This window comes from Ranitomeya variabilis, chromosome 5 (genome assembly GCF_051348905.1).
Source record: "Ranitomeya variabilis isolate aRanVar5 chromosome 5, aRanVar5.hap1, whole genome shotgun sequence".
Lineage (NCBI taxonomy): Eukaryota > Metazoa > Chordata > Amphibia > Anura > Dendrobatidae > Ranitomeya > Ranitomeya variabilis.
Genome location: NC_135236.1, coordinates 176053907 through 176079004, shown reverse-complemented (window position 1 = coordinate 176079004; position 25098 = coordinate 176053907). Strand labels below are relative to the sequence as shown.

Genomic DNA, 25098 nt, shown 5'->3' with positions numbered 1-25098 from the left:
AAGAGCCATAATCCAATTCCTCATCCTCTGTCGTATACCTATTGCCTCCAGTGTAGCCTCTAAAAATCCCCAGTGAACTCGATCAAAGGCCTTCTCGGCATCCACTGATAACAGACATAAAGGGATCCCCCTGGCTCTGGCCTTTGAAATCAAGGATATTGTCTTAATAGTATTATCCCTGGCTTCCCTGCCAGGGACAAAACCCACCTGCTCTCTATGTATCAAATGTGGGATAAATGGATTAAATCTAAGTGCTAACATTTTAGAGTATAGTTTAACGTCCACGTTAATTAAAGAAATCGGCCGATAGTTGGAGCATAGTGAATGATCTTTACCCTCTTTGGGAATTACAGTAATGAGAGCCTGCGTAGCATGAAACGGAAAGTGGCATGTTTGTGAGATACTATTAAATGCCTTCCCCATGAGCGGAGCACATATATCCTGACATGTTTTATAAAACCTAGGCGTAAACCCATCTGGTCCCGGGCATTTACCTATTTTTAGGTTCTGAATAGCCCCCTTTAATTCTATTTCTGAAAAGTCCTGTTCCAAATTGTCTAGTATTTCTTCCTGTAAGATCCCAGGTGAATGTTTCTCCAGATACTCTACCATATGTTGCTTTAATGTTGGGGCTTTATTCCCTTGCTGAGTTAGATTATATAAGTTAGAGTAGTATTTTCTAAATTCCTCTAATATCTCTGTCGTAGAATGTACCAAAGTTCCCACTGATGAATTTATACTGAAAATCGGGGTCTGTATAAGTCTAGGGTGTAGGGATCTTGCCAGTAACCGTCCACTCTTATCCCCATATTCAAAGTAATGCTTACGTATCCTATCCCTTATAAATAGGGATTTTTGTTCTAGTATTACTAGAGCCTGTTGCCTCAAAGCTGATATTTCAGTTCTGAGAGTGTCACTTGCAGACGCTTTGTTAGTCGTCTCCTTAATCCCCAACAATGACAATATATCCGACCGACAGTTTTTGGGTCCTCTCCCTTTTCAGTCTGGCCCCATGAGTTATGAAAATCCCCCTCAGTACACATTTAAGGGCTTCCCATTTGATAGGTTCCGGTGTGGGATCCTGAGCATGGTCTATCGGAAAGGACTTAATCGCCTCCTTAATAGCCAACATACATATTTCATCCTTCAGAAGGTTGTCATTAAGTCTCCATGAATAGCCCCTATGTCCTCCTTTCCTCTGTACCCCCAGTTCTCCAAATACTGGCGCGTGGTCAGACCATAAGATAGTATCTATTGAACAGCCAGGTTTACTGTCCAACAAGTCATGAGAAATAAATAAATGATCTAGTCTTGAGTAACTGTTATGGACCACCGAATAATAACTATAGTCTCTGACCTCGGGGTGAAGTACTCGCCACTTGTCCACTAACTTGAGGGCCAACAGTTCCTTCCTCAACCTACGCAGTGCCGGGAGAGAGATCGAGGACCTACCCGATGACGAGTCCACCTTAGGATCCATCGTGAGATTGAAGTCTCCACCCAGTATGATACGAGAACCATCCGCGAACTCCGCCAGTGAACGCAGAACCCCGGAGCCGAAGTTCACCTGCCCCTGATTTTGAAAATACACATTAGCCAACGTATACACAGAATCCTGTATGGCAACCTTTAGAAACATATATCGCCCCTCCGGGTCTGTCCTCATGTCTACAATCCCAGGCTGGAATGACCTATGTAAAGCTATGGATACCCCGCATGCCTTACGTGAGGGATGAGGACAATGAAACCAGGCCGGATAGAACTTAGACACACATTTGGGTGTATTGGTAGCCACAAAGTGTGTCTCCTGAAACATAATTATTTTTATTTTTTTCTTGTGGAAACGGTATAACACCTGTCTCCTTTTTTCGGGTTTGTTCAAGCCCCTAGTGTTATAGGTGCAAAATGTTAGTTCCGACATCCGAACAGTAGAACAAAGCACACGGATAGAATAGGTATAAAGACAAAGAAAGAAACAAAAGAAAGGCGGGGGAGATAACACGCACTAATAAAAAAACAAATATAAGGAGAAGAAAAAGAAAAAATAAAATAAACAGTAGGTTATCCCAGAATGATAACCTCAATGAGATTCCTAATATGGACTTAAGTCTAAAGCAGTACTAAACTGCAATCCCTAGGTGAGGTAACGAGGTTGCACATGACGGACGACGAGCTCCTTACTACCCGGCATATGAAAATGAGACCTCTCGGGTCTTTTAGTAACAGAGACTAAGGTCAATATAAACATCTTATAACATTCAACAGTTGTCATAAAACATAGATCAAATAGAGAACAATAATTATTCGGAGTAAACAGACCATGCCCCCCTGGCCCAAAGCACCAAGGCCCCTATCGAAGGCAAATCCCAGTCTAACTATCTCCAGAGCATCAAACCAAGGCTTCAGAGGATCAATATCACCAGACAAGGCAAAGATTTCCAAGTGATCCCTCTGTGTTCATGTGGTCGATGTCTGATAACCACTTCCTGCCCGCCTCTGTCTCGACGTGACCGACTGCCACTGTTCCATAGAAGGAAAAGGCTTCAGATTACTCATAGCTGGCCAGTCTGGTAGTTTAATCTTAGGTATTTCCATTATTTCAAGAAACTTTGAAAGGTCTCCCATATGACGAAAGATTTCTGTTTTCCCCTTTCTCTTGGCTATAAGTTGAAAGAGATAGCCCCAGCGGTACTGGATGTTATTGTCTATAAGCACTTTCAACAGGGGCTTCAGAGCCCTGCGAAGCTGTAGTGTTCTGCGGGACTGGTCTGGTAGCACAATAAGAGGAGAGTCTTTATATAACAGAGAGCCTTTATCCCTGATTCCTTTCAAGATTGCCTCTTTTTCCTTATAGAAATGGATTCTACAGATGACATCTCTAGGTCTAGCCGGGTCAGTGGGCTTTGGACCCAGAGCCCGGTGTATACGGTCTATTTCGATCTTATCTTTATTCTGTAAAATGTCTCCAAAAAATTTCTGGGCCCATTTTTCCAGGTGAGACGGCTCCACTTCTTCATTGAGGCCCCGTATGCGTAGATTATTTCGTCTATGCCTATTCTCAATGTCATCTAAATGGGTAAGAATATCATTTATCTGTAATGAATGGTCCTGCAGAACTTGATGATGAGAATGTAGCTGATGGTAAAACTGATCCTGCGTGACTTCTATATCTGCAATACGGTGGCCAATCTGTTTAATCTTCTCTTTAAGAGAGCCCATGTCCTGCTTATGAGACGCCTCTAGTTTACCCAGCAGAGCGTCCATTTCTTGCCTAGTTGGAATGGCTCTAATGTGTGCTTTCCAGTCCCAGTCCTCATCTGGCTGGGCCATCTCAGAGGGCATAACGCTCCCATGGGCAGCAGAGCGAGAGGACAGCGGCGGTGAATTACGCCTGTTTTGTTGCATAGGGCGCTGGGCTCCTTCTCCATGTCTGGGTGGAGTGATGTCCTGATTCATGTCCTCCGTTATGGCACCCATCCCCTTCTTCTGCCCGTTACCTGCCGCCCCTCTGCCGTGCCTGTCCTCCATCTCCGTCTCCTGCTGTGCGCGTGGAGCTCCAGCCGGCGCCATCTTGGATGGTGTCTCTCCGGGCTGTAGCCTCGTGGATTGACCCATATAACGGGTGATTTCGCCTCCCTCTCTGTTCAGAGGCGCCGAGGCCGACGACGACCGCCTCCCACGCACCATCCTGAGTTCTCCGGGGTCAGTATTGTGTCTCTGCGGTGAATAAGCCGGGATTACGCCGGAGCTCGGTCTCTCTGCGTCCTATCCCGCCATAGGCAAGCCACGCCCCCTTTCTGAGTATTGATTAAACTAGTATTGCTACCCTGTGTTTCCGCGGTGGCTTCAGAAATTCTCCCTAGTGGCTATTTTCTTCTCTGACTTGTGCAACCTGAGTCTATCTTCTGGCTCAGGCTCGATCAGTAACCCTTCGTCTGCTATAAGCTTAATAAACTGTTTTCTGGACTTGTTCATATTTAAATGTGGCTGCTTCAGAGGGTATCTTCTCCATTAAACAATTTTGTTCCTTCATCCCTGCTGCCAATGGGTATTCATTTGTTTGCTGATTAGCCCGTCATCTGCTGTATGTATAACAAACTGCCCTCTATAGTTGTTAACACTACAAACATTGCTGCAATTTCTGGAATTATAGCTATATGTACACTACTACACTACCGTTCAAAAGTTTAGGGTCACCCAGACAATTTTGTGTTTTCAATGAAAACTCACTTTTATTAATCAAATGAGTTGCCAAATGAATTTAAAATCTAGTCCAGACATTGACAAGGTTCGAAAAAAAATATTTTTATCTGAAATAATAATTTTTTCCTTCAAACTTTGCTTTTGTCAAAGAGTGCTCCCTTTGCAGCAATTACAGCATTGCAGACCTTTAGCATTCTAGCAGTTAATTTTCTGAGGTAATCTGGAGAAATTTTACTCCATGCTTTCAGAAGCCCCTCCCACAAGTTGGTTTGGCTTGATGGGCACTTTTTGCCTACCATACGGTCAAGCTGCTCCCAGAACAGCTCAATGGGGTTGAGATCTGGTGACTGCGCTGGCCACTCCATTACAGATAGAATTGTTGTGAATTCTGCTTTTGGGTTCCCTCCGGTGGTAGTAGGTGGTAATGCAGTTGTCCCTGGGTTGCAGTCCTGGTCAGGTGTGTCTGCTGATTGCAGTTCTGACTGGGGTATTTAGGTGTGCAGGATTCATTAGTCCTTGCCAGTTGTCAATTGTTGTTGGGAGGTGTTGGACCTCTGCCTGGTTCTTCCTGCCTTTCTGCCAAATCAGCAAAGATAAGTGTCTGGGTTTTTTTTACTGTGGCACACATGCTGTGTGCTTCACAATTCAGTGCTCTTCTTTGTGTTTTCTTGTCCAGCTTAGACTGTGTCAGTATTTTCTCAGTCTTGCTGGATTCTCTGGAGTGGCAGATATACATTCCATGTCTTTAGTTAGATTGTGGAACTTTTTGTATTATCTGCTGTGGATATTTTTGGAAGGGTTTTAATACTGACCGCCTAGTAATCTGTCCTATCCTTTCCTATTTAGTTAGAGTGGCCTCTTTTGCTAAATCCTGTTTTCTATCTGCGTGTGTCTATTCTTCTCCTACTCACAGTCATTATTTGTGGGGGGCTGCCTATCCTTTGGGGGTCTGCTCTGAGGCAAGATAGCATTCCTATTTCCATCTATAGGGGTATTTAGTCCTCCGGCTGTGTCGAGGTGTCTAGGGTTTGTTAGGCACACCCCACGGCTACTTCTAGTTGCGGTGTTAGTTCAGGATTTGCGGTCAGTACAGGTTCCACCGACTCCAGAGAAAGTTTTCATGCGGCTCCAAGGTCACCAGATCATAACAGTACAACTGGCCAGTAATGAGTTAAATGCATCTCAGAAGAAGGGAAGAAAGGTGTTGAGCCATTTTTTTTTTCTGCAGTCTGTTTTGTCTTTTCTTCCCTCTTTATTTATGGGTGGCTGAGGAGTCTTGTGCCAGCATGGATGTTCAGGAATTAGCGTCTCGTGTAGACCAGCTTGCTGCTAGGGTACAGGGTATTTCTGATTATATTGTTCAGACTCCTGCTTTAGAGCCGAAGATTCCTACTCCTGATTTGTTTTTTGGTGATAGGTCCAAATTTTTGGGTTTTAAAAACAATTGTAAACTGTTTTTTGCTCTGAGACCGCGATCCTCCGGTGATTCCATTCAGCAGGTTAAAATTGTCATCTCCCTGCTGCGTGGCGATCCACAGGATTGGGCATTTTCCCTGGAATCTGGGAATCCGGCCTTGCTTAATGTAGATTCCTTTTTTCAGGCTTTAGGATTATTATATGATGAACCGAATTCTGTGGATCAAGCAGAGAAAACCTTGTTGGCCCTGTCTCAGGGTCAAGAGGCGGCAGAATTGTATTGTCAGAAATTCAGAAAATGGTCTGTGTTGACTAAATGGAATGATGATGCTTTGGCGCCAATTTTCAGAAAGGGTCTTTCTGAATCCGTTAAAGATGTTATGGTGGGGTTTCCCACGCCTTCCGGTCTGAGTGATTCTATGTCTCTGGCCATTCAGATTGATCGGCGCTTGCGGGAGCGTCAAACTGTGCGCGCTGTGGCGTCGTCCTTAGAGCAAAGTCCTGAGCCAATGCAGTGTGATAGGATTTTGTCTAGAACGGAACGACAAGGATTCAGACGTCAGAATAGGTTGTGTTATTATTGTGGCGACGCTTCTCATGTCATTTCAGACTGCCCTAAGCGGACAAAAAGGATCGCTAGTTCATTTACTATCAGTACTGTACAACCTAAATTTCTGTTATCGGTGTCCTTGATCTGCTCATTGTCATCATTTTCTGTCATGGCGTTTGTGGATTCAGGCGCCGCCTTGAACTTAATGGATTTTGAGTTTGCCAGGCGTTGTGGTTTTCCCTTGCAGCCTTTGCAGAACCCTATTCCTTTAAGGGGGATTTATGCTTCACCTTTGGCTAAACATAAGCCCCAGTTTTGGACACAGGTGACCATGCACATGGTGCCAGCCCATCAGGAAGATTGTCGATTTCTGGTGTTGCATAATTTGCATGATGTTATCGTGCCGGGTTTTCCGTGGTTGCAGGTACATAATCCTGTGTTGGATTGGAAATCTATGTCTGTGACTAGTTGGGATTGTCAGGGGGGTTCATAATGATGTTCCTTTGATGTCAATCTCCTCTTCTTCCTCTTCTGAAATTCCAGAGTTTTTGTCTGATTTTCAGGATGTATTCGATGAGCCCAAGTCCAGTTCCCTTCCACCGCACAGGGACTGTGATTGTGCTATTGACTTGATTCCAGGCAGTAAGTTCCCTAAGGGCCGACTTGTCAACCTGTCTGTGCCTGAACATACCGCCATGCGGAGTTATGTTAAGGAGTCTTTGGAGAAAGGGCATATTCGGCCATCTTCTTCACCGTTGGGAGCAGGTTTTTTTTTTTTTGTTGCTAAGAAGGATGGCTCCTTGAGACCTTGTATTGATTATCGCCTCTTGAATAAGATCACGGTCAAGTTTCAATACCCTTTACCTTTGCTTTCCGATTTGTTTGCTAGGATTAAGGGGGCTAGTTGGTTTACGAAGATTGATCTTCGGGGGGCATATAATTTGGTTCGTATTAAGCAGGGTGATGAATGGAAAACTGCGTTTAATACGCCCGAAGGCCATTTTGAATACCTTGTGATGCCATTCGGGCTCACTAACGCTCCATCTGTTTTTCAATCCTTCATGCATGATATCTTCCAGACTTATATTGATAAATTCTTGATTGTATATTTGGATGATATTTTGATTTTTTCCGATTATTGGAAGTCTCATGTGGAACAGGTCAGGATGGTATTTCAGATCCTTCGTGACAATGCTTTGTTTGTGAAGGGGTCTAAGTGTCTCTTTGGGGTGCAGAAGGTTTCTTTTTTGGGCTTTATTTTTTCTCCCTCATCTATGGAGATGGATCCGGTTAAGGTTCAGGCCATTCATGATTGGATTCAACCCACATCCGTGAAGAGCCTTCAGAAATTTTTGGGTTTTGCAAATTTTTATCGCCGGTTCATTGCTAACTTCTCCAGCGTGGTTAAACCCTTGACTGATTTGACGAAAAAAGGCGCTGATGTGGCGAATTGGTCCTCTGCGGCTGTCTCTGCCTTTCAGGAGCTTAAACGCCGATTTACTTCTGCTCCGGTGTTGCGCCAACCAGATGTTTCTCTTCCGTTTCAGGTCGATATTGATGCTTCTGAGATTGGGGCAGGGGCTGTTTTGTCTCAGAGGGATTCTGTTGGTTCTTTGATGAAACCGTGTGCCTTCTTCTCCCGCAAGTTTTCGCCTGCTGAACGCAATTATGATGTCGGCAATCGGGAGTTGTTGGCTATGAAGTGGGCGTTTGAGGAGTGGCGACATTGGCTTGAGGGAGCTAAGCACCGTATTGTGGTCCTGACCGATCATAAGAATTTGATTTACCTCGAGTCTGCCAAACGGCTGAGTCCTAGACAGGCTCGATGGTCCTTGTTTTTTTCCCGTTTTGATTTCGTGGTTTCGTATCTTCCTGGTTCTAAGAATATTAAGGCTTATGCCCTTTCTAGGAGTTTTTTGCCTGATTCTCCTGAGGTCCTTGAACCGGTCGGCATTCTGAAAGAAGGGGTGGTCCTTTCTGCCATTTCCCCTGATTTACGGCGGGTTCTTTAGGAATTTCAGGCTGATAGACCTGACCGCTGTCCTGTGGGGAAATTGTTTGTTCCTGACAGATGGACTAGTAGAGTGATTTCTGAGGTTCACTGTTCTGTGTTAGCTGGTCATCCTGGTATTTTTGGTACCAGAGATTTGGTTGGTAGGTCCTTTTGGTGGCCTTCGATGTCACGTGATGTGCGTTCTTTTGTGCAGTCCTGTGGGACTTGTGCGCGGGCCAAGCCTTGTTGTTCCCGTGCTAGTGGGTTACTTTTGCCATTGCCGGTCCCTGAGAGGCCCTGGACGCATATTTCTATGGATTTTATTTCTGATCTTCCGGTTTCCCAGAGGATGTCGGTTATCTGGGTTGTTTGTGACCGGTTTTCTAAGATGGTTCATTTGGTGCCTTTGCCTAAATTGCCTTCCTCTTCAGAGTTGGTTCCGTTGTTTTTTCAGCATGTGGTTCGTTTGCATGGTATTCCGGAGAATATTGTGTCCGACAGAGGTTCCCAGTTTGTTTCTAGGTTTTGGCGGGCCTTTTGTGCTAGGCTGGGCATTGATTTGTCTTTTTATTCTGCATTTCATCCTCAGACAAATGGCCAGACCGAGCGAACTAATCAGACTTTGGAGACTTATTTGAGATGCTTTGTGTCTGCTGATCAGGATGATTGGGTGGCCTTTTTGCCATTGGCCGAGTTTGCCCTTAATAATCGAGCTAGTTCGGCTACTTTGGTTTCGCCTTTTTTTTTGTAATTTTGGTTTTCATCCTCGTTTTTCTTCTGGGCAGGTTGAGCCTTCTGACTGTCCTGGTGTGGATTCTGTGGTTGAGAGGTTGCAGCAGATTTGGGCTCATGTGGTGGACAATTTGGTGTTGTCTCAGGAGGAGGCTCAACGTTTTGCTAACCGTCGTCGGTGTGTTGGTTCCCGGCTTCGGGTTGGGGATTTGGTTTGGTTGTCTTCCCGTCATGTTCCTATGAAGGTCTCTTCCCCTAAGTTTAAGCCTCGGTTTATTGGTCCTTATAGGATTTCTGAGATTATTAATCCGGTGTCTTTTCGATTGGCGCTTCCGGCCTCTTTTGCTATCCATAATGTCTTCCATAGATCTTTATTGCGGAAATATGTGGTGCCCGTTGTTCCCTCTGTTGATCCTCCGGCCCCTGTTTTGGTTGATGGGGAGTTGGAGTATGTGGTTGAGAAGATTTTGGATTCTCGTTTTTCGAGGCGGAGGCTTCAGTACCTTGTCAAATGGAAGGGTTATGGCCAGGAGGATAATTCTTGGGTTTTTGCTTCTGATGTCCATGCTGCTGATCTGGTCCGTGCCTTTCATCTGGCTCGTCCTGATCGGCCTGGGGGCGCTGGTGAGGGTTCGGTGACCCCTCCTCAAGGGGAGGGTACTGTTGTGAATTCTGCTTCTGGGTTCCCTCCGGTGGTAGTAGGTGGTAATGCAGTTGTCCCTGGGTTGCAGTCCTGGTCAGGTATGTCTGCTGATTGCAGTTCTGACTGGGGTATTTAGGTGTGCAGGATTCATTAGTCCTTGCCAGTTGTCAATTGTTGTTGGGAGGTGTTGGACCTCTGCCTGGTTCCTCCTGCCTTTCTGCCAAATCAGCAAAGATAAGTGTCTGTTTTTTTTTTTCCTGTGGCACACATGCTGTGTGCTTCACAATTCAGTGCTCTTCTTTGTGTTTTCTTGTCCAGCTTAGACTGTGTCAGTATTTTCTCAGTCTTGTTGGATTCTCTGGAGTGGCAGATATACATTCCATGTCTTTAGTTAGATTGTGGAACTTTTTGTATTATCTGCTGTGGATATTTTTGGAAGGGTTTTAATACTGACCGCCTAGTAATCTGTCCTATCCTTTCCTATTTAGCTAGAGTGGCCTCTTTTGCTAAATCCTGTTTTCTACCTGCGTGTGTCTATTCTTCTCCTACTCACAGTCATTATTCGTGGGGGGCTGCTTATCCTTTGGGGGTCTGCTCTGAGGCAAGATAGCATTCCTATTTCCATCTATAGGGGTATTTAGTCCTCCGGCTGTGTCGAGGTGTCTAGGGTTTGTTAGGCTCACCCCACGGCTACTTCTAGTTGCGGTGTTAGTTCAGGATTTGCGGTCAGTACAGGTTCCACCGACTCCAGAGAAAGTTTTCATGCGGCTCCAAGGTCACCAGATCGTAACATAGAATACCAGCTGCCTGCTTCTTCCCTAAATAGTTCTTGCATAATTTGGAGGTGTGCTTTGGGTCATTGTCCTGTTGCAGGATGAAATTGGCTCCAATAAGGCGCTGTCCAGAGGGTATGGCATGGCGTTGCAAAATGGAATGATAGCCTTCCTTATTCAATATCCCTTTTACCTTGTACAAATCTCCCACTTTACCAGCACCAAAGCATCCCCAGACCATCACATTACCGCCACCATGCTTGACAGATGGCGTCAGACGCTCTTCCAGCATCTTTTCAGTTGTTCTGCATCTCACAAATGTTCTTCTGTGTGATCCAAACACCTCAAACTTGGATTCGTCTGTCCATAACACTTTTTTCCAATCTTCCTCTGTCCAATGTCTGTGTTCTTTTGCCCATATTAATCTTTTCCTTTTATTAGCCAGTCTCAGATATGGCTTTTTCTTTGCCATGCTGCCCTGAAGGCCAGCATCCCGGAGTCGCCTCTTCACTGTAGATGTTGACACTGGCGTTTTGCGTGTACTATTTAATGAAGCTGCCAGTTGAGGACCTGTGAGACGTCGATTTCTCAAACTACAGACTCTAATCTACTTGTCGTGTTGCTCAGTTTTGCAGCGGAGCCTCCCACTTCTCTTTCTACTCTGGTTAGAGCCTGTTTGTGCTCTCCTCTGAAGGGAGTAGTACACACCGTTGTAGGAAATCTTTAGTTTCTTGGCAATTTCTCTCATGGAATAGCCTTCATTTCTAAGAACAAGAATAGACTGTCGAGTTTCACATGAAAGTTCTTTTTTTCTGTCTGGACCAAATGTAATGCTCTAGATTTTCAACTAGCTCAAAGGAAGGTCAGGTTTATAGGTTCTCTAATCAGCCAACCTGTTTTCAGCTGTGCTAACATACTTGCACAAGGGTTTTCAAGGGTGTTCTAACCATTCATTAGCCTTCTTACACAGTTAGAAAACACAAAGTACCATAAGAACACTGGAGTGATGGTTGTTGGAAATAGGCCTCTGTACACCTATCAAGATATTGCATTACAAACCAGACGTTTGCAGCTAGAATAGTCATTTACCACATTAGCAATGTATAGAGTGTATTTTTAAATCATTTAAAGTTAACTTCATTGGAAAAAACTGCTTTTCTTTCAAAAATAAGGAAATTTCTAAGTGACCCTAAACTTTTGAACGGTAGTGTATATTCTGTTCCTATGTTTGCATACAAACCTGGCTCTTTGTATTCTGGTGTGTCTTGCTTCACTAGTCTGTCTGCCATCCAGCTTATCTCGTTGTCCTGGTTCTCACTGTTCTACTTGTGCAAGTCCCGCTCACTGTGCCATTGCCTTTGATTTGTGAGTGCACCCTGACCTGCAGCTTAGTGAAGCCCTCACACCTCTACTTCCCCAGGATAGTACCAATTCTTACCCCTGGGCCACTCACAAATACACTGAAAAAAAACGGTCTTTCTTAGTCTCCCTTAATCAAGACATTTGGTGAAGAAGATGATGACATTCATTGGCCATTGAACATTGCCATATGAACAGAAAGATAAAAAGTTTTCACCTCTGTATTTTTCTAAACTATAGTCTGGAGCTGCCAAGTGGACTTTGCATTTGCATACATCATTCTTTGGGGAGTCAAAACGTACAATTTCCACTGATTTTACCACCGTTAACATTTTGTAATATCATAATCAATAAAACATTATATAACCCATGGATCTGCCATATATATTAATAGTGGTAAAACTGCTTTAAGGGTTGGAATATTTCTGTGCTTTATGCAATAATAATATAATATACAGTAGGTGTATTAAATGTAGATGAGTTTTTATAAATGTTTGTTACACTAGCTGGTGGGGAATATGTACCATATCTGTAGGACTTGTGTGTAGGCTGTGCTTCATCCTGGCAAACGCTGTCTGTCACAGATGGCTTCTCCTAAGCAAAATATTTCTTTTTGTACAAGTCTCTGGCAAAGATTGTCATACAGATGATAGTTTTTTTTGGAAGGTCTATAACTTTGTAACTTCTTTGCTTCTTCTGATTATAGAATGCTATGTTATACTTTGTTGCCTTATCAATAGAGGATATTATAGTTTCTACCATTGTAGCAAGGTTTGACCATGAATGATTGTAAACCATTCAGCTGTATGTACCATTTATAAGGGTATATATTTTCTTCACTTCCTGAGACCACCTTCTTTTTTTTACAGAGAAGCCGTGAACTTGACAGCGTGCAAAAAAGTGATCATCTTAATTTATAATTATGGGGTTTGCAACTGAATTTAGTTGTCCCAATGGACACAATTCTTTGCTTCGCCTGCAAGATTCTGAACTGAAATTGATGGAGTGTATGAGAAAGTGGATGATACAGCGTTCAAAGAGTGACAAAGAGTATGGCTCACAGCTTCACCAGATGTTCACGCTGATAGAGAAGCTGGATCAGTCATCAGTCTCTGGTTTGTCAGAGTACTCAAGTCCACTGAGTCAGGTAACATTTACTGTATTATTATGGAGAATGACCCTTGAGTGAAACTCTAAAGAAGAATTATCAGCTCTCCTGATATGTCAATTTTTAGCAAGTATTTGTATTTTTTATTAAATAAATAAAAGCTGGAGCATCTTTCCATAGAACTGAGTGTTGTGCTATTCTTCTGTTATTCTTTCAAGAAATGTAAAAAATAAACTGGGAGTAACAATTATCCTTGTCAAAGGGGTGTGTCACTTAACAGACTGAAACTGTCTGCATTGATTGGACAAGAGACACACAACCCACAATTGGTAACATCCAGTTGTCAATTTATTGATTTGTTTGTAGGAGGAATATCGGAAGAACAGCACATGCTGGAGTCCTAAGACGTAATGTGTCAAGATTGGAATATTATAAGGAATATAATTATTTACGAACTCAGACATGTCCCTTGTCAAATTATAATAAGATACTAATGTCAGTGGTGGCAAGGCGTGTAGTTTTATAGGAACCTGCAATCAAAGATTTCCCAAAGTAGTACAGCGTGTGTTATTACCTTTTTACATATGCACTTGCTGCAATTACTGGTGTGACTGGATGCCCTCTTTAGATATTAGTCATCTCCAAGCATGGAACTGTCACGTCTGTATTTAGTGTCTGGGCTGTAATGATGCCCACTGTTCCTTTAAGAGGTATTCCCATCTTGATCATTCATTATGTATAGTAGATGCTGGTTCCATCACTGGGACCCTCATCTGTCTTGAGAGTGGGGGTCCCTCTGTCAGAGGGGTGGTTGTCGGAATTGCCATACAAATGAATGGAGAGAACCACACATGTGTATGGGAATTTCAACCACCTCTCCACTGATAGCGGCACACATTAGACTTGTTCTGGAGATTCTGCAAATCCCTTATATTGCTATATATTCCATAAATGTACAAAATGGGAAATTTACACCACAGACCTCAATCAAGGAACAGTGGGTGGCAATTCATCCAAGACACTGAATACAGCATTGAACTATTGGTTAAAATCATATTTAGTGCAATTTCTTTATAGTGTTTATAATATGTATGTTATAAGGGTGCAAAGTAACATTCCAGAGAGTTGCCGCATTATTGCAGTTCAACTAATTGTCATCATCTTGATTTATATGTGATTCTACTGTAAAGTTTGCAGTGGTACAGACACAGTGCAGCTCGTTCTCACATCATTCTGTTCATTAAAAATACACACTTAAAATTAAGTAGTAATTTTTATAGTAGGATGGCATACCCTATATCTCCATTGCCACGTTATAGTATTTATGTTTAAATCACTTACATCCGGAGGAACTGAGCGCTGCTGCTCTCTTTCGGATTTATGTGGTACATTCGGAGCTTGGGAGAGTGAAATGGCGGCTGACTGGCTGCAGGAATCACATGACATAACAAAGTCATGTGATCCCCAGGAGACACAGTGCTGGCACTGCTGAAACAGCAACGTCACCGAAAGTGATTATACGTGTTATTTTACTGAGGGAAACATATGGATTGAGAAAGGATTGTGCGAATAGTGGACAACTCCTTTAAAGCAAGTATTGTCTGTACAGACAATGCTGCAGGGTGTGGTGTGCTTTATAAGAGCTGCAATGAATGGGAGCTAATGTGCAGAGAAATGTCATAGATTCTCATCATCTCAAGGAAGGGGTTACTGCCCCCTTAAACAGATTCTAGGGAGTGACTGCAGATGCAAACATCACCCTATCTTAGTTCATAGTGTGTAATGTTTCCATTCTGCTTTCACTTGGGATGCAGCAATACAATAGAGCTCTGTTGATATTGTTCCAGGCTACACAGCAAAGCTGTCGAGTGAAGTGCAGATGGCAGGAAAAATCTACACATTGTGTCTGCTCTAGTGGCCACTGAAAAAACTGAAATAGTCACTTAAAAACACTAATCCCCAGAAATATTTTTACTAATTTATATTTATAATATAAAGAAATTATGTGAGAAGTATGATATTTTCTGATGCTACATTGCCTTTAACCTTTACACAAAAACAAATCATATGGTCTAAAGCAACAATTCATAAATTACTTTTAATTTTCTAAACTGCATTGAATAAAATGGAGCCATGATTTTGACCTGTAGCAAAGACCAACATGGGCCCTTTTCAAGGCAGTTTGACAAATATGCCATGCTGACCATTTGTGAAAATGTGTTTATACGCATCCACCCACATACACAAAGCATGGTTGCCAATTGACAATTTTTTTTTTCTGGAAGGTGTATCAAAAAATCACAGACGGACAATGTTTTCTACAGACACATTGGAAAAGGACAATAATCATTATGAAGTGATCCATACCTACAACCCATAATTCTGATATGAAGCCATCAGCTGCCTTCACTGTAAACTGTAAAATTAAGACAATTACAGTCAAAATAATCTGTAAAAGTTTCTTCAGCCTCAAAAAAACATCACTGACGTCGCAAATATTTTTCACAGATAAAGCAAAAAAGTGCCCTATTTTTACGGACTGACCAGGAATTTCTGGCTGTTTGGCAACCCTGACACAAACCCATCTACTAATGTGTAGAGCGATATATTTGTACATGTTAGGGTACCGTCACACAGTACCATTTTAATCGCTACGACGGCACGATTCGTGACGTCGCAGCGATCGTATGATTATCGCTCCAGCGTCGTAGACTGCGGTCACACGTTGCAATCACGGCGCTGGAGCGATGCCGAAGTCCCCGGGTAACCAGGGTAAACATCGGGTAACTAAGCGCAGGGCCGCGCTTAGTAACCCGATGTTTACCGTGGTTACCAGCGTAAAAGTAAAAAAAAAACAAACCGTACATACTCACTATCTGATGTCCGTCAGGTCCCTTGCCGTCTGCTTCCCGCTGTGACTGTCTGCCGGCCGGAAAGTGAGAGCAGATCATAGCGGTGACGTCACTGCTGTGCTGCGCTCTCACTGTACGGCCGGATCTCAGTCAGAGCAGGAAGCAGACGGCAAAGGGACCTGACGGACATCAGATGGTGAGTATGTACGTTTTTTTTTTTACTTTTACGCTGGTAACCACGGTAAACATCGGGTTACTAAGCGCGGCCCTGCGCTTAGTTACCCGATGTTTACCCTGGTTACCAGCGAACGCATCACTGGATCGCTGTCACACACAACGATCCAGCGATGACAGCGGGAGATCCAGCGACGAAAGAAAGTTTCAAACGATGTGCTACGACGTACGATTCTCAGCTGGGTGCCTGATCGCAGTAGCGTGTCAGACACTGCGAGATCGTAACGATATCGCTACAACGTCACGAATCGTGCCGTCGTAGCGATAAAAATGCCACTGTGTGACGGTACCCTAACTCAGATATGTGTGTCACCTTCACTATAAAGGACAGATTTATTTACACAACATTGTGTTTTCCTGGCCGCTTGCCCTGCCTGAGTGCAAAGCAAACACCTGAGCAGCTTAGGGTAATAGTATATAAAACATACGGTAATTGCTTTTGTTATTACTCAACTGCACTTTATCCATAACGGAAGTGATAATCAGGGTTGGCAGCTGTCCAGAAATACTTGGATAGTCTGTAAAAAGGGGCGCTTTTTTGTCCCTGACCGTAAAGAAATTCAGATGTATCCGTGAAACTTGAGAAACTTGTACAGATTCTTAAGAATGTAGTTATCATCACTTTATAGTTTACTGTGACTGCAGCTAATATTTTCATATCCAAAATTTGTACAGATATCACGTAAAATATTACTGATTTACCCATATACTCGAGTATAAGCCGACCCGAGCATAAGCCGAGACCCCTAATTTTGCCACAAAAAAACTGGGAAAACTTAATGACTCGAGTATAAGCCTAGGGTGGAAAATGCAGCAGCTACCGGTAAATATCAAAAATAAAAATAGATACCAATACAAATAAAATTAATTGACACATCAGTAGTGTTTTTGAATATCCATATTGAATCAGGAGCTCCATATAATGCCCCATACAGTTCATGATGGGCCCCATAAGATGCTCCATATAATGCTGCACAAATGTTGATTATGGCCCCATAAGATGCTCCATAGACACATTTGCCCCATATAATGCTGCACAAATGCTGATTATGGCCCCATAAGATGCTCCATTCAGACAATTGCCCCATACAATGCTGCACAAATGCTGATTATGGCCTCAGAAGATGCTCCATACAGACATTTGCCCCATATAATGCTGCACAAATGCTGATTATGGCCCCATAAGATGCTCCATACAGACATTTGTCCCATATAATGCTGCACAAATGCTGGTTTTGGCCCCATAATATGCTCCATAGACACATTTGCCCCATATAATGGTGCACAAATGCTGATTATGGCCCCATAAGATGCTTCATACAGACATTTGCCCCATATAATGCTGCACCAATGCTGATTATGGCCCCATAAGATGCTCCATAGACACATTTGCCCCATATAATGCTGCACAAATGCTGATTATGGCCCCATAAGATGCTCCATACAGACATTTGCCCCGTATAATGCTGCACAAATGCTGATTATGGCCCCAGAAGATGCTCCATACAAACATTTGCCCCATATAATGCTCCACAAATGCTGATTATGGCCCCATAAAATGCTCCATAGACACATTTGCCCCATATAATGCTGCACAAATGCTGATTATGGCCCCATAAGATGCTCCATACAGACATTTGCCCCGTATAATGCTGCACAAATGCTGATTATGGCCCCATAAGATGCTCCATACAGACATTTGCCTTTGTGGAACCAGGAGAGGTGAATATCGCGCAATGCCCCCGTTATACTCACCTGCTCCTGGCATGGTTTCTGGACGTCTCTGGTTCTCCAGGTGCCGGCAGCTTCTTCCTTTGTTGAGCGGTCACATGGTACCGCTCATTACAGTAATGAATATGTGGCCCCACCCTATGGGAGTGGAGTCGGGTCCATATTTATTACTGTAATGAGCGTTACCACGTGACCGCTCAACGCTGGAAGAAGCTGCCGGCGCCCGGAGAACCTGGAACGTGCAGGGACCACACCAAGAGCAGGTGAGTATGATTAGACAGCTGCCACTCCCCCTCCTCCGCCGACCCCTGGGAATGACTCGAGTATAAGCTGAGAGGGGCAATTTCAGCCTAAAAAAATGGGCTGAAATTCTCGGCTTATACTCATGTATATATGGTACTTAGTTTTTAAATGTGTCGGTAAACATGTTGGCTGTCCATGATTTTTTTAGATCTGTCCAGAAGAAGAATTGAAGAATCAAGTTAGCAACTCTGTTGACAATATCCCCAGCACCCTTAGCCGCGAGGTCATAATTCATATATAATTTACTGGTTTTAAATGGATGTTGTAGTTTCTAGTAAATATATCTCAATACGTACAAGTCTAAAAATGATTAAGGTTGTGTTTTCTACAATTTAACATTTTTTCAGTTTAATATGTCATAGCGGGACTGATCACCAGTACTTCACCAATGGGCTAGAACAGGGGTCACAGGTTCTTTGTTTGGGGTGGGAAGTTGCCCGTTCACTGTCTTTTATTTGAGATACAGAATCCTAGTGCAATGAAGCAAACGTAAGGCGTAAGCAAAGAAAATCTTGACTTGCATTTCACTTGCGCACCAGCACTGTCATTCGGTGTAGGAGGGTATATAAACACTCCTTGAAAATTTAAATTGCAACACCAGAAGGAAGTAAATAACAGGATCTATAATCTTTAATGATATGCAAATGCTGAAAATGTAAGCAAAATTTTCAAAACATCCAGTTTATTCAGTACCGAGCATGATCTCCACAGGCAAAAATACACATCTTGGCATGTTATCGGTGAGGTTATTAATGGTTCTCTGAGAAATGTTCTGCCATGCTGAATGCTCTTGGGCATGCAAATCATGAAGATCGGCTGCTGAACAGCTCCCTTTGCAATTGCCAACTTTTGATGGACCAGATGTGCTCAATGGGATGCAAGTCCGAAGACTCTACAGACCATAGTAGCACAAGCCACGTGAGTCCTGGTGTTGTCATGTTAAAAAGTAGCTGTTGGGACACTTTACTTTCCCTCATGAAGGACTCTTCATGGTGTTTTCCACGTGATCTACAGACATATTTCTGCCTATCAAGACAAAATCAGAACTCATCGCTAGATGACCCCCATTCCAGTCTAACATAGTAACATAGTAACATAATTAGCAAGGCCGAAAAAAGACATTTGTCCATCCAGTTCAGCCTATATTCCGTCAGAATAAATCCCCAGATCTACGTCCTTCTAAAAAACCTAATAACTGTAAGATACAATATTGTTACGGTCCAGGAAGACATCCAGGCCTCTCTTGAACCGCTCGACTGAGTTCGCCATCACCACCTCCTCAGGCAAGGAATTCCAGGTTCTCGCTGCCCTAACAGTAAAGAATACTCTTCCATGTTGGTGGAAAAACCTCTCCTTCAGATGCAGAGAATGCCCCCTTGTGACTGTCACATTCCTTGGTATAAACAGATCCTCGGAAAGATATTTGTATTGTCCCCTTATATGCTTATACATGGTTATTTTATGGCCCCTCAGTCGTCTTTTTTCTAGACTAAATTATCCTTATTTTGATAATCTCTCTGGGCATTGTAGTTCCCTCATCCCCTTTATTAATTTTGTTGTCCTCATTTGTACTTGCTCTAGTTCCATTATATCCTTCCTGAGCACCGGTGCCCAAAACTGTACACAGTACTCCATGTGCAGTCTAACCAGGGTTTTGTACAGAGGTAGTATAATGCTCTCATCATGTGTATCCAGACCTTTTTTAATGCACCCCTTGATCCTGTTTGCCTTGGCAGCCGTTGCCTGGCACTGGCTGCTCCAGGTAAGTTTATCATTAACTAGGATCCCCAAGTCCTTCTCCATGTCAGATTTACCCAGTGGTTTCCCAATCAGTGTGTAATGGTGATATTGATTCCTTCTTCCCATGTGTATTTTACATTTATCATTGTTAAACCGCATCGGCCACCATTCGGCCCATGTTTCCAACTTATCCAGATCCATCTGTAGCAGAATGCTATCTTCTCTTGTATTGACTGCTTTACATAGTTATGTATCATCTGCAAATATCTATATTTTACTGTGTAAACCTTCTACCAGATTAATAATAAATTAATTATAAATATGTTGAAGAGAATAGGTCCTAACACTGACCCCCTGCGGTACCCCACTGGTCACAGTGACCCAGTTAGAAAATATACCATTTATAAACCACCCTCTGCTTTCCATCACTAAGCCAGTTACTTACCCATTTACACACATTTTCTCCCAGACCTACCAGTCTCATTTTGTGTACCAACCTCTTGTGTGGCACGTTATCAAACGCTTTGGAAAAATCAAGATATACCACATCCAATGACTCACCTTGGTCCAGTCTATAGCTTACCTCTTCATAAAAACTGATTAGATTGGTTTGACAGGAGCGATTCCTCATAAACCCATGCTGATATGGAGGTAAACAGTTATTCTCATTGAGATAATCCAGACTAACATCCCTCAGAAACCCTTCAAATATTTTACCAACGATAGAGGTTAGACTTACTGGCCTATAATTTCTAGGTTCACTTTTAGAGCCCTTTTTGAATATTGGTACCACATCTGCTATGCGCCAGTCCTGTGGAACAGATCCCATCACTGTAGAATCCCTAAATATAAGAAATAATGGTTTGTCAATTACATTACTTAGTTCTCTTAGTACTCGTGGGTGTATGCCATCCGGACCCGGAGATTTATCTATTTTCATCTTACTTAACTGGTTTCGCACCTCTTCTTGGGTTAGATTGGTGACCCTTAATATAGGGTTTTCTTTGTCTCCTGGCATTTCACCTAGCATTTCATTTTCCGCTGTGAATACCGTGCAGAAGAAGGTGTTTAATATATTAGCTTTTTCCTCGTCATCTACAATCATTCTTTTCTCATAATATTTTTAAGGGGCCTACACGTTCACTGTTGATTCTTTTACTATTGATATAGTTGAAGAACAGTTTGGGATTAGTTTTACTCTTCTTAGCAATGTGCTTTGCTGTTTACTTTTTGGCAGCTTTAATTAGTTTTTTAGATAAAGTATTTTTCTTCCTATAGTTTTTTAGAGCTTCAACGGTGCCATCCTGCTTTAGTAGTTTAAATGCTTTCTTTTTACTGTTAACTGCCCCTCTATATTGCCATCTTGCTTTGTACCCTTAAGAGTGTCAATGGAACACCTGTAGCCGGACGTCTGGCTCATAGCCCAATGTCATACAAACATCTTGTGTAGACACTTATGCCTTAGGCTTGATATGTGATGTCTAATGTCACTTTCAGTGCAGAATGGATCACTACTTGCCATTCCGCAAATCTGATGAAACCATGTGGGGAACACCATGAAGAGGCCTACGCAAGGCAACATCTCACTGCTCCTTCTCTCTGGATTATGGTGTGAGGTGGCATGATGTACGTTAGCCAGACCCATCTAGTATTCATTCCAGGTACACTGTCAGCTCAGTATTACATTGATTTCGTTTTGGAAATAGTGGTATGGCCAAATTTCCAAAGTGTGTCAGGAGCCATTTTTCAATATAACACCAGGCCGCATGTTGCTCATACTAGTGAGACCAGCCTGCATGGTCTAAATGTGCTACAGACCTTCAGCATCTCCAGAACTTTTCTCCCCTCAAGCACATCTGGGACGTCATTAGTCGGCAATTGCAAAGTGAGCTGCCAGCAGCGAATCTTGATTATTTGCTTAAGTACCTTCAATGATGGCAAAACATTCCTCAGACAACCATTAATGACCTCACTGATCGCAGCCAAGGTGTGTAAGTGGCACTCCTACTTGACAATGAGTAAATCAAGATATTCTGAAAATTTGGTTTCCATTTTTGCAATATTAGCATATCATTAACATGTGTATCCATCCTGTGATTTCAAGAAATCCAAGACTTTTACTTCCTTGTGTTATGATTTAAATGTTATGGCGTGTATACCGTATATCAAATCTTGTTCACTTCTGGTTTCTCTTCACTTCAGGGCACCAGATAAAAGCCCCTGGTGCCAGGCAATGTTAGGACTATGTGTGTGATGCCAAACACAGTGTCTTGATGGTAGCCAGCATCAGAAACTTTTTTACTGGGGACTTAAAATGATGCATGTGTAAAAATAATTGGCTTTATGACTGACAGTGTTATAGAGCATTGCAACTGATGCAATTATACAGTACTGAAAAATTATATTTTGAGTTTGTGATGAATAGGTGTTCTATTTATTTATGTATTTGTTTGTTAAGATTGGAGAATATGTATGCTCTGTTTTTTTAATTGAGTCTTCAAAATAAGATAATTTCAAAGGAGGTGGGAATACATTCATGAAGTTATCCCATGAGTTTTACTGATACCCAGGCATTTATTAGGCTTAAAGGGAACCTGTCACCTGAATTTGGCGGGACCAGTTTTGGGTCATATGGGCGGGGTTTTCGGGTGTTTGATTCACCTTTTCCTTACCCGCTGGCTGCATGCTGGCCGCAAAATTGGATTGAAGTTCATTCTCTGTCCTCCGGAGTACACGCCTGCGCAAGGCAATATTGCTGAACTTCAATCCAATATTGCGGCCAGCATGCAGCCAGCGGGTAAGGAAAGGGTGAATCAAACACCCGAAAACCCCGCCCATATGACCCAAAACTGGTCCCGCCAAATTCAGGTGACAGGTTCCCTTTAAGCCTTTCCAAATGTTACATGGATGAGTCCTATTCATCTTATCAATGTTGTAGAATAAATTACTCACAAAGTCCTGTATTTCAACCTGTAGCAAATGTAAAGAATTAATCAGCATGTTCAGAACTCATAAGTTAAAACATCATCTTACAAACATGACATAGTTTACCAATCTATTTATACAGATGGATGAGAAATCTGTAAATGATGAAGATGAGAAATCTGTATATGGTGGAGATGATGTTTTTTATACATTTATATATAGATGATATAATAGATTAAAAAGGTTTTTTATTATATTTGTTGTCATATAGAAGATGGAAGAATGCTGCTATTCTAAAAGACGTCATACTTAACTTAGAAAAATTAATCATGAATATGACATTAAACATTTATTACACTTGTTAAGTCACTATTAATATAACTTTCTGATAAAGCAATCCATATAATCTTACCTGATTGAACATTTCTAATTTCCATGGATTTGTGTATTTACTGTGTTTTTCAATGCCTTATGCTTTTTGAGGTTTGGCACTAGTTCTCTTTTTTTTCCACAATTCAATGAAATTGATGCTGTGTTAGTATACCTTAAATGCTTCTTATGCTGACATTGCAGCTTATATATTTATGAAATGTCATGGTTATACGAACGCTTATTTCTTAATTCACGTCTTAGATGAGGTTACAGCATAGTTCCTCTATTTTTAGAAAAATTCTGTTCAGCTAAAAAAGTCAGGTCACGTTAAGGGAGCAGTGGAGCACTTGAATTGTTCAGCAAACTTATCAGCAAAATCAATTGGACAGTAACACTTGAAAAAGGGGGTACAGCTGAAACAGGTTCCAACTACTAAATGTAAAGTTATATTGGCTCATAAGATCATTCAAGCTATTTACCAGTGACCTTGAGCAGAGTTAAAATATTGAGGCGTTATGAGGAAGCCAGTGTGCTTTGTTCAAACATTTCAAGAATAGAAGAAAAATGAGTGGCACTCACCACTGGCACATTATTTTGTGCTTGTTTATTCCAAGGTCATATGGGAATTGTCACGCACAGTGTAGGACAGACAAAGTGCAACACAAATGGATAAGGGGAAGGGGGACCCAACACTAGGGAAATGGAGAGTGGAGACCCCTAGGCAGATCTGACATCACCTTCTCTGCCCTAAGAGACCCTAAATAGGTTCCGCACCTATCACCGAGCAGGATACCTAGTCCCTGTCACACCCTAGCGGCAAGCTCTGCTTTGGGAAAGAAGGGGTGTATGCTGGTCGAACCCCACTAACACTAAAGAGAGCTAGGATATACAAACAAGGTGGAACACTTAGTTTGAGTGGACTCAGAGAGAAACACCGTCATCCTTCAAACTCCAAAGAGGACGCTAGATCACTGCTGCAGCTCCAAGCGTCAACAGGGAAGTTCAAATAGAAAATATCACCCGCAACTCCCAGGAAGTTGGGAGTGTTAAACAACCAGATCCAGGTGTGATCATTAGAGCCGGGGGAGGTGGCAAATGGGTCCTAGCATCAGAAGGACAAGGCAGAAGTCTGCAAAGCAAACTGCTGAGACCTTCTTCTTACAGATGAAGTGCAACGGTCTGCAGCCTCTGACACATCCGTGACAGGAATACAGAGTGAAGACACACAGACTGGGCTACAGCTGTTTTGCCTCACCCTTCCGCTGACTTGCCATGATAAGGACATCTGTGATTTCAGAACTTCCAGGGCAGACTAACACACCTGTGGCATGCACAGAGAGGAGGTAACGACAAGCTTAGGAAGATGACAGTCTATTGAGGTACAAGTCCAATGGACTGGAGGGTCACAACCTGGCTTCTCTGAACATCTTCATGGAGCCAGGTGACCCATGGGTCCCATTCCTGGCTTTCCCAAATGTATCCATGGGACTCAGGTGACCGGTGGATCCAAATCCTCACTACCCCAAATGTATCCACGGTTCAGTGATGATCTACGAAGCAGATGTGTATTTTGTCAGCTGGGGCCGTAGTCCCCTAAGATGACATCCTGTAGAATGGCATGCCTGTGTCCTTCGTGATGGAGCCATGATGTCTTGGCTGCTGTTTTGTTATAGGTCTCTGGTTCTTTGGATGTTTGGATGTCTGCATGTATATCTGTCTATGGAGGTATATGTTACAACTGTCCTTCAAGCCAGCATCCAGAGGTAAAGGGGAAGAATGGTGAGGAGATCAACTCGCATTGTATAATTATTTCATCTATTTGCATAGTTTTTCCTCCTCTAGTCAAAAAATGGCTTGCATGGACAATGTGTAATCAACATATCAGCAAATATTATTGTTCAATGACCCTGAATCACTAGTCACCCGATAATAGCACAATGTATTACAACAGTTTGTCAACTTACAAGTCAGTATTACAGGCTTATACAAACAAAAGTCTGTGTTTTCTTGACCAACCAGAAAGAATCACAAAAATTCAAAAGTCATCATATAGATAACAGTCTATTCCTCCTGACTTGCTGAAAATATACTTCTGGTTAATTAAGATAAAATTCTGTATCATCCCACTTGCATTTTACTAATTGAAATCCCTGGTGTTTGTATG

General features: G+C 42.5%; 1 protein-coding gene across 1 annotated transcript in view; it reads left to right on the top strand.

Annotated features, from left to right (window-relative positions):
• The window catches only part of FES (FES proto-oncogene, tyrosine kinase), a 229468-nt gene that overhangs the window by 28928 nt on the left and 175442 nt on the right, over positions 1 to 25098 (top strand). The window contains exon 2 of the mRNA XM_077263560.1: positions 12539 to 12816. Coding sequence (XP_077119675.1) covers positions 12592 to 12816 — 225 coding nt within the window. The 5' untranslated portion in view covers positions 12539 to 12591. The remainder of the gene's footprint in view (positions 1 to 12538; positions 12817 to 25098) is intronic.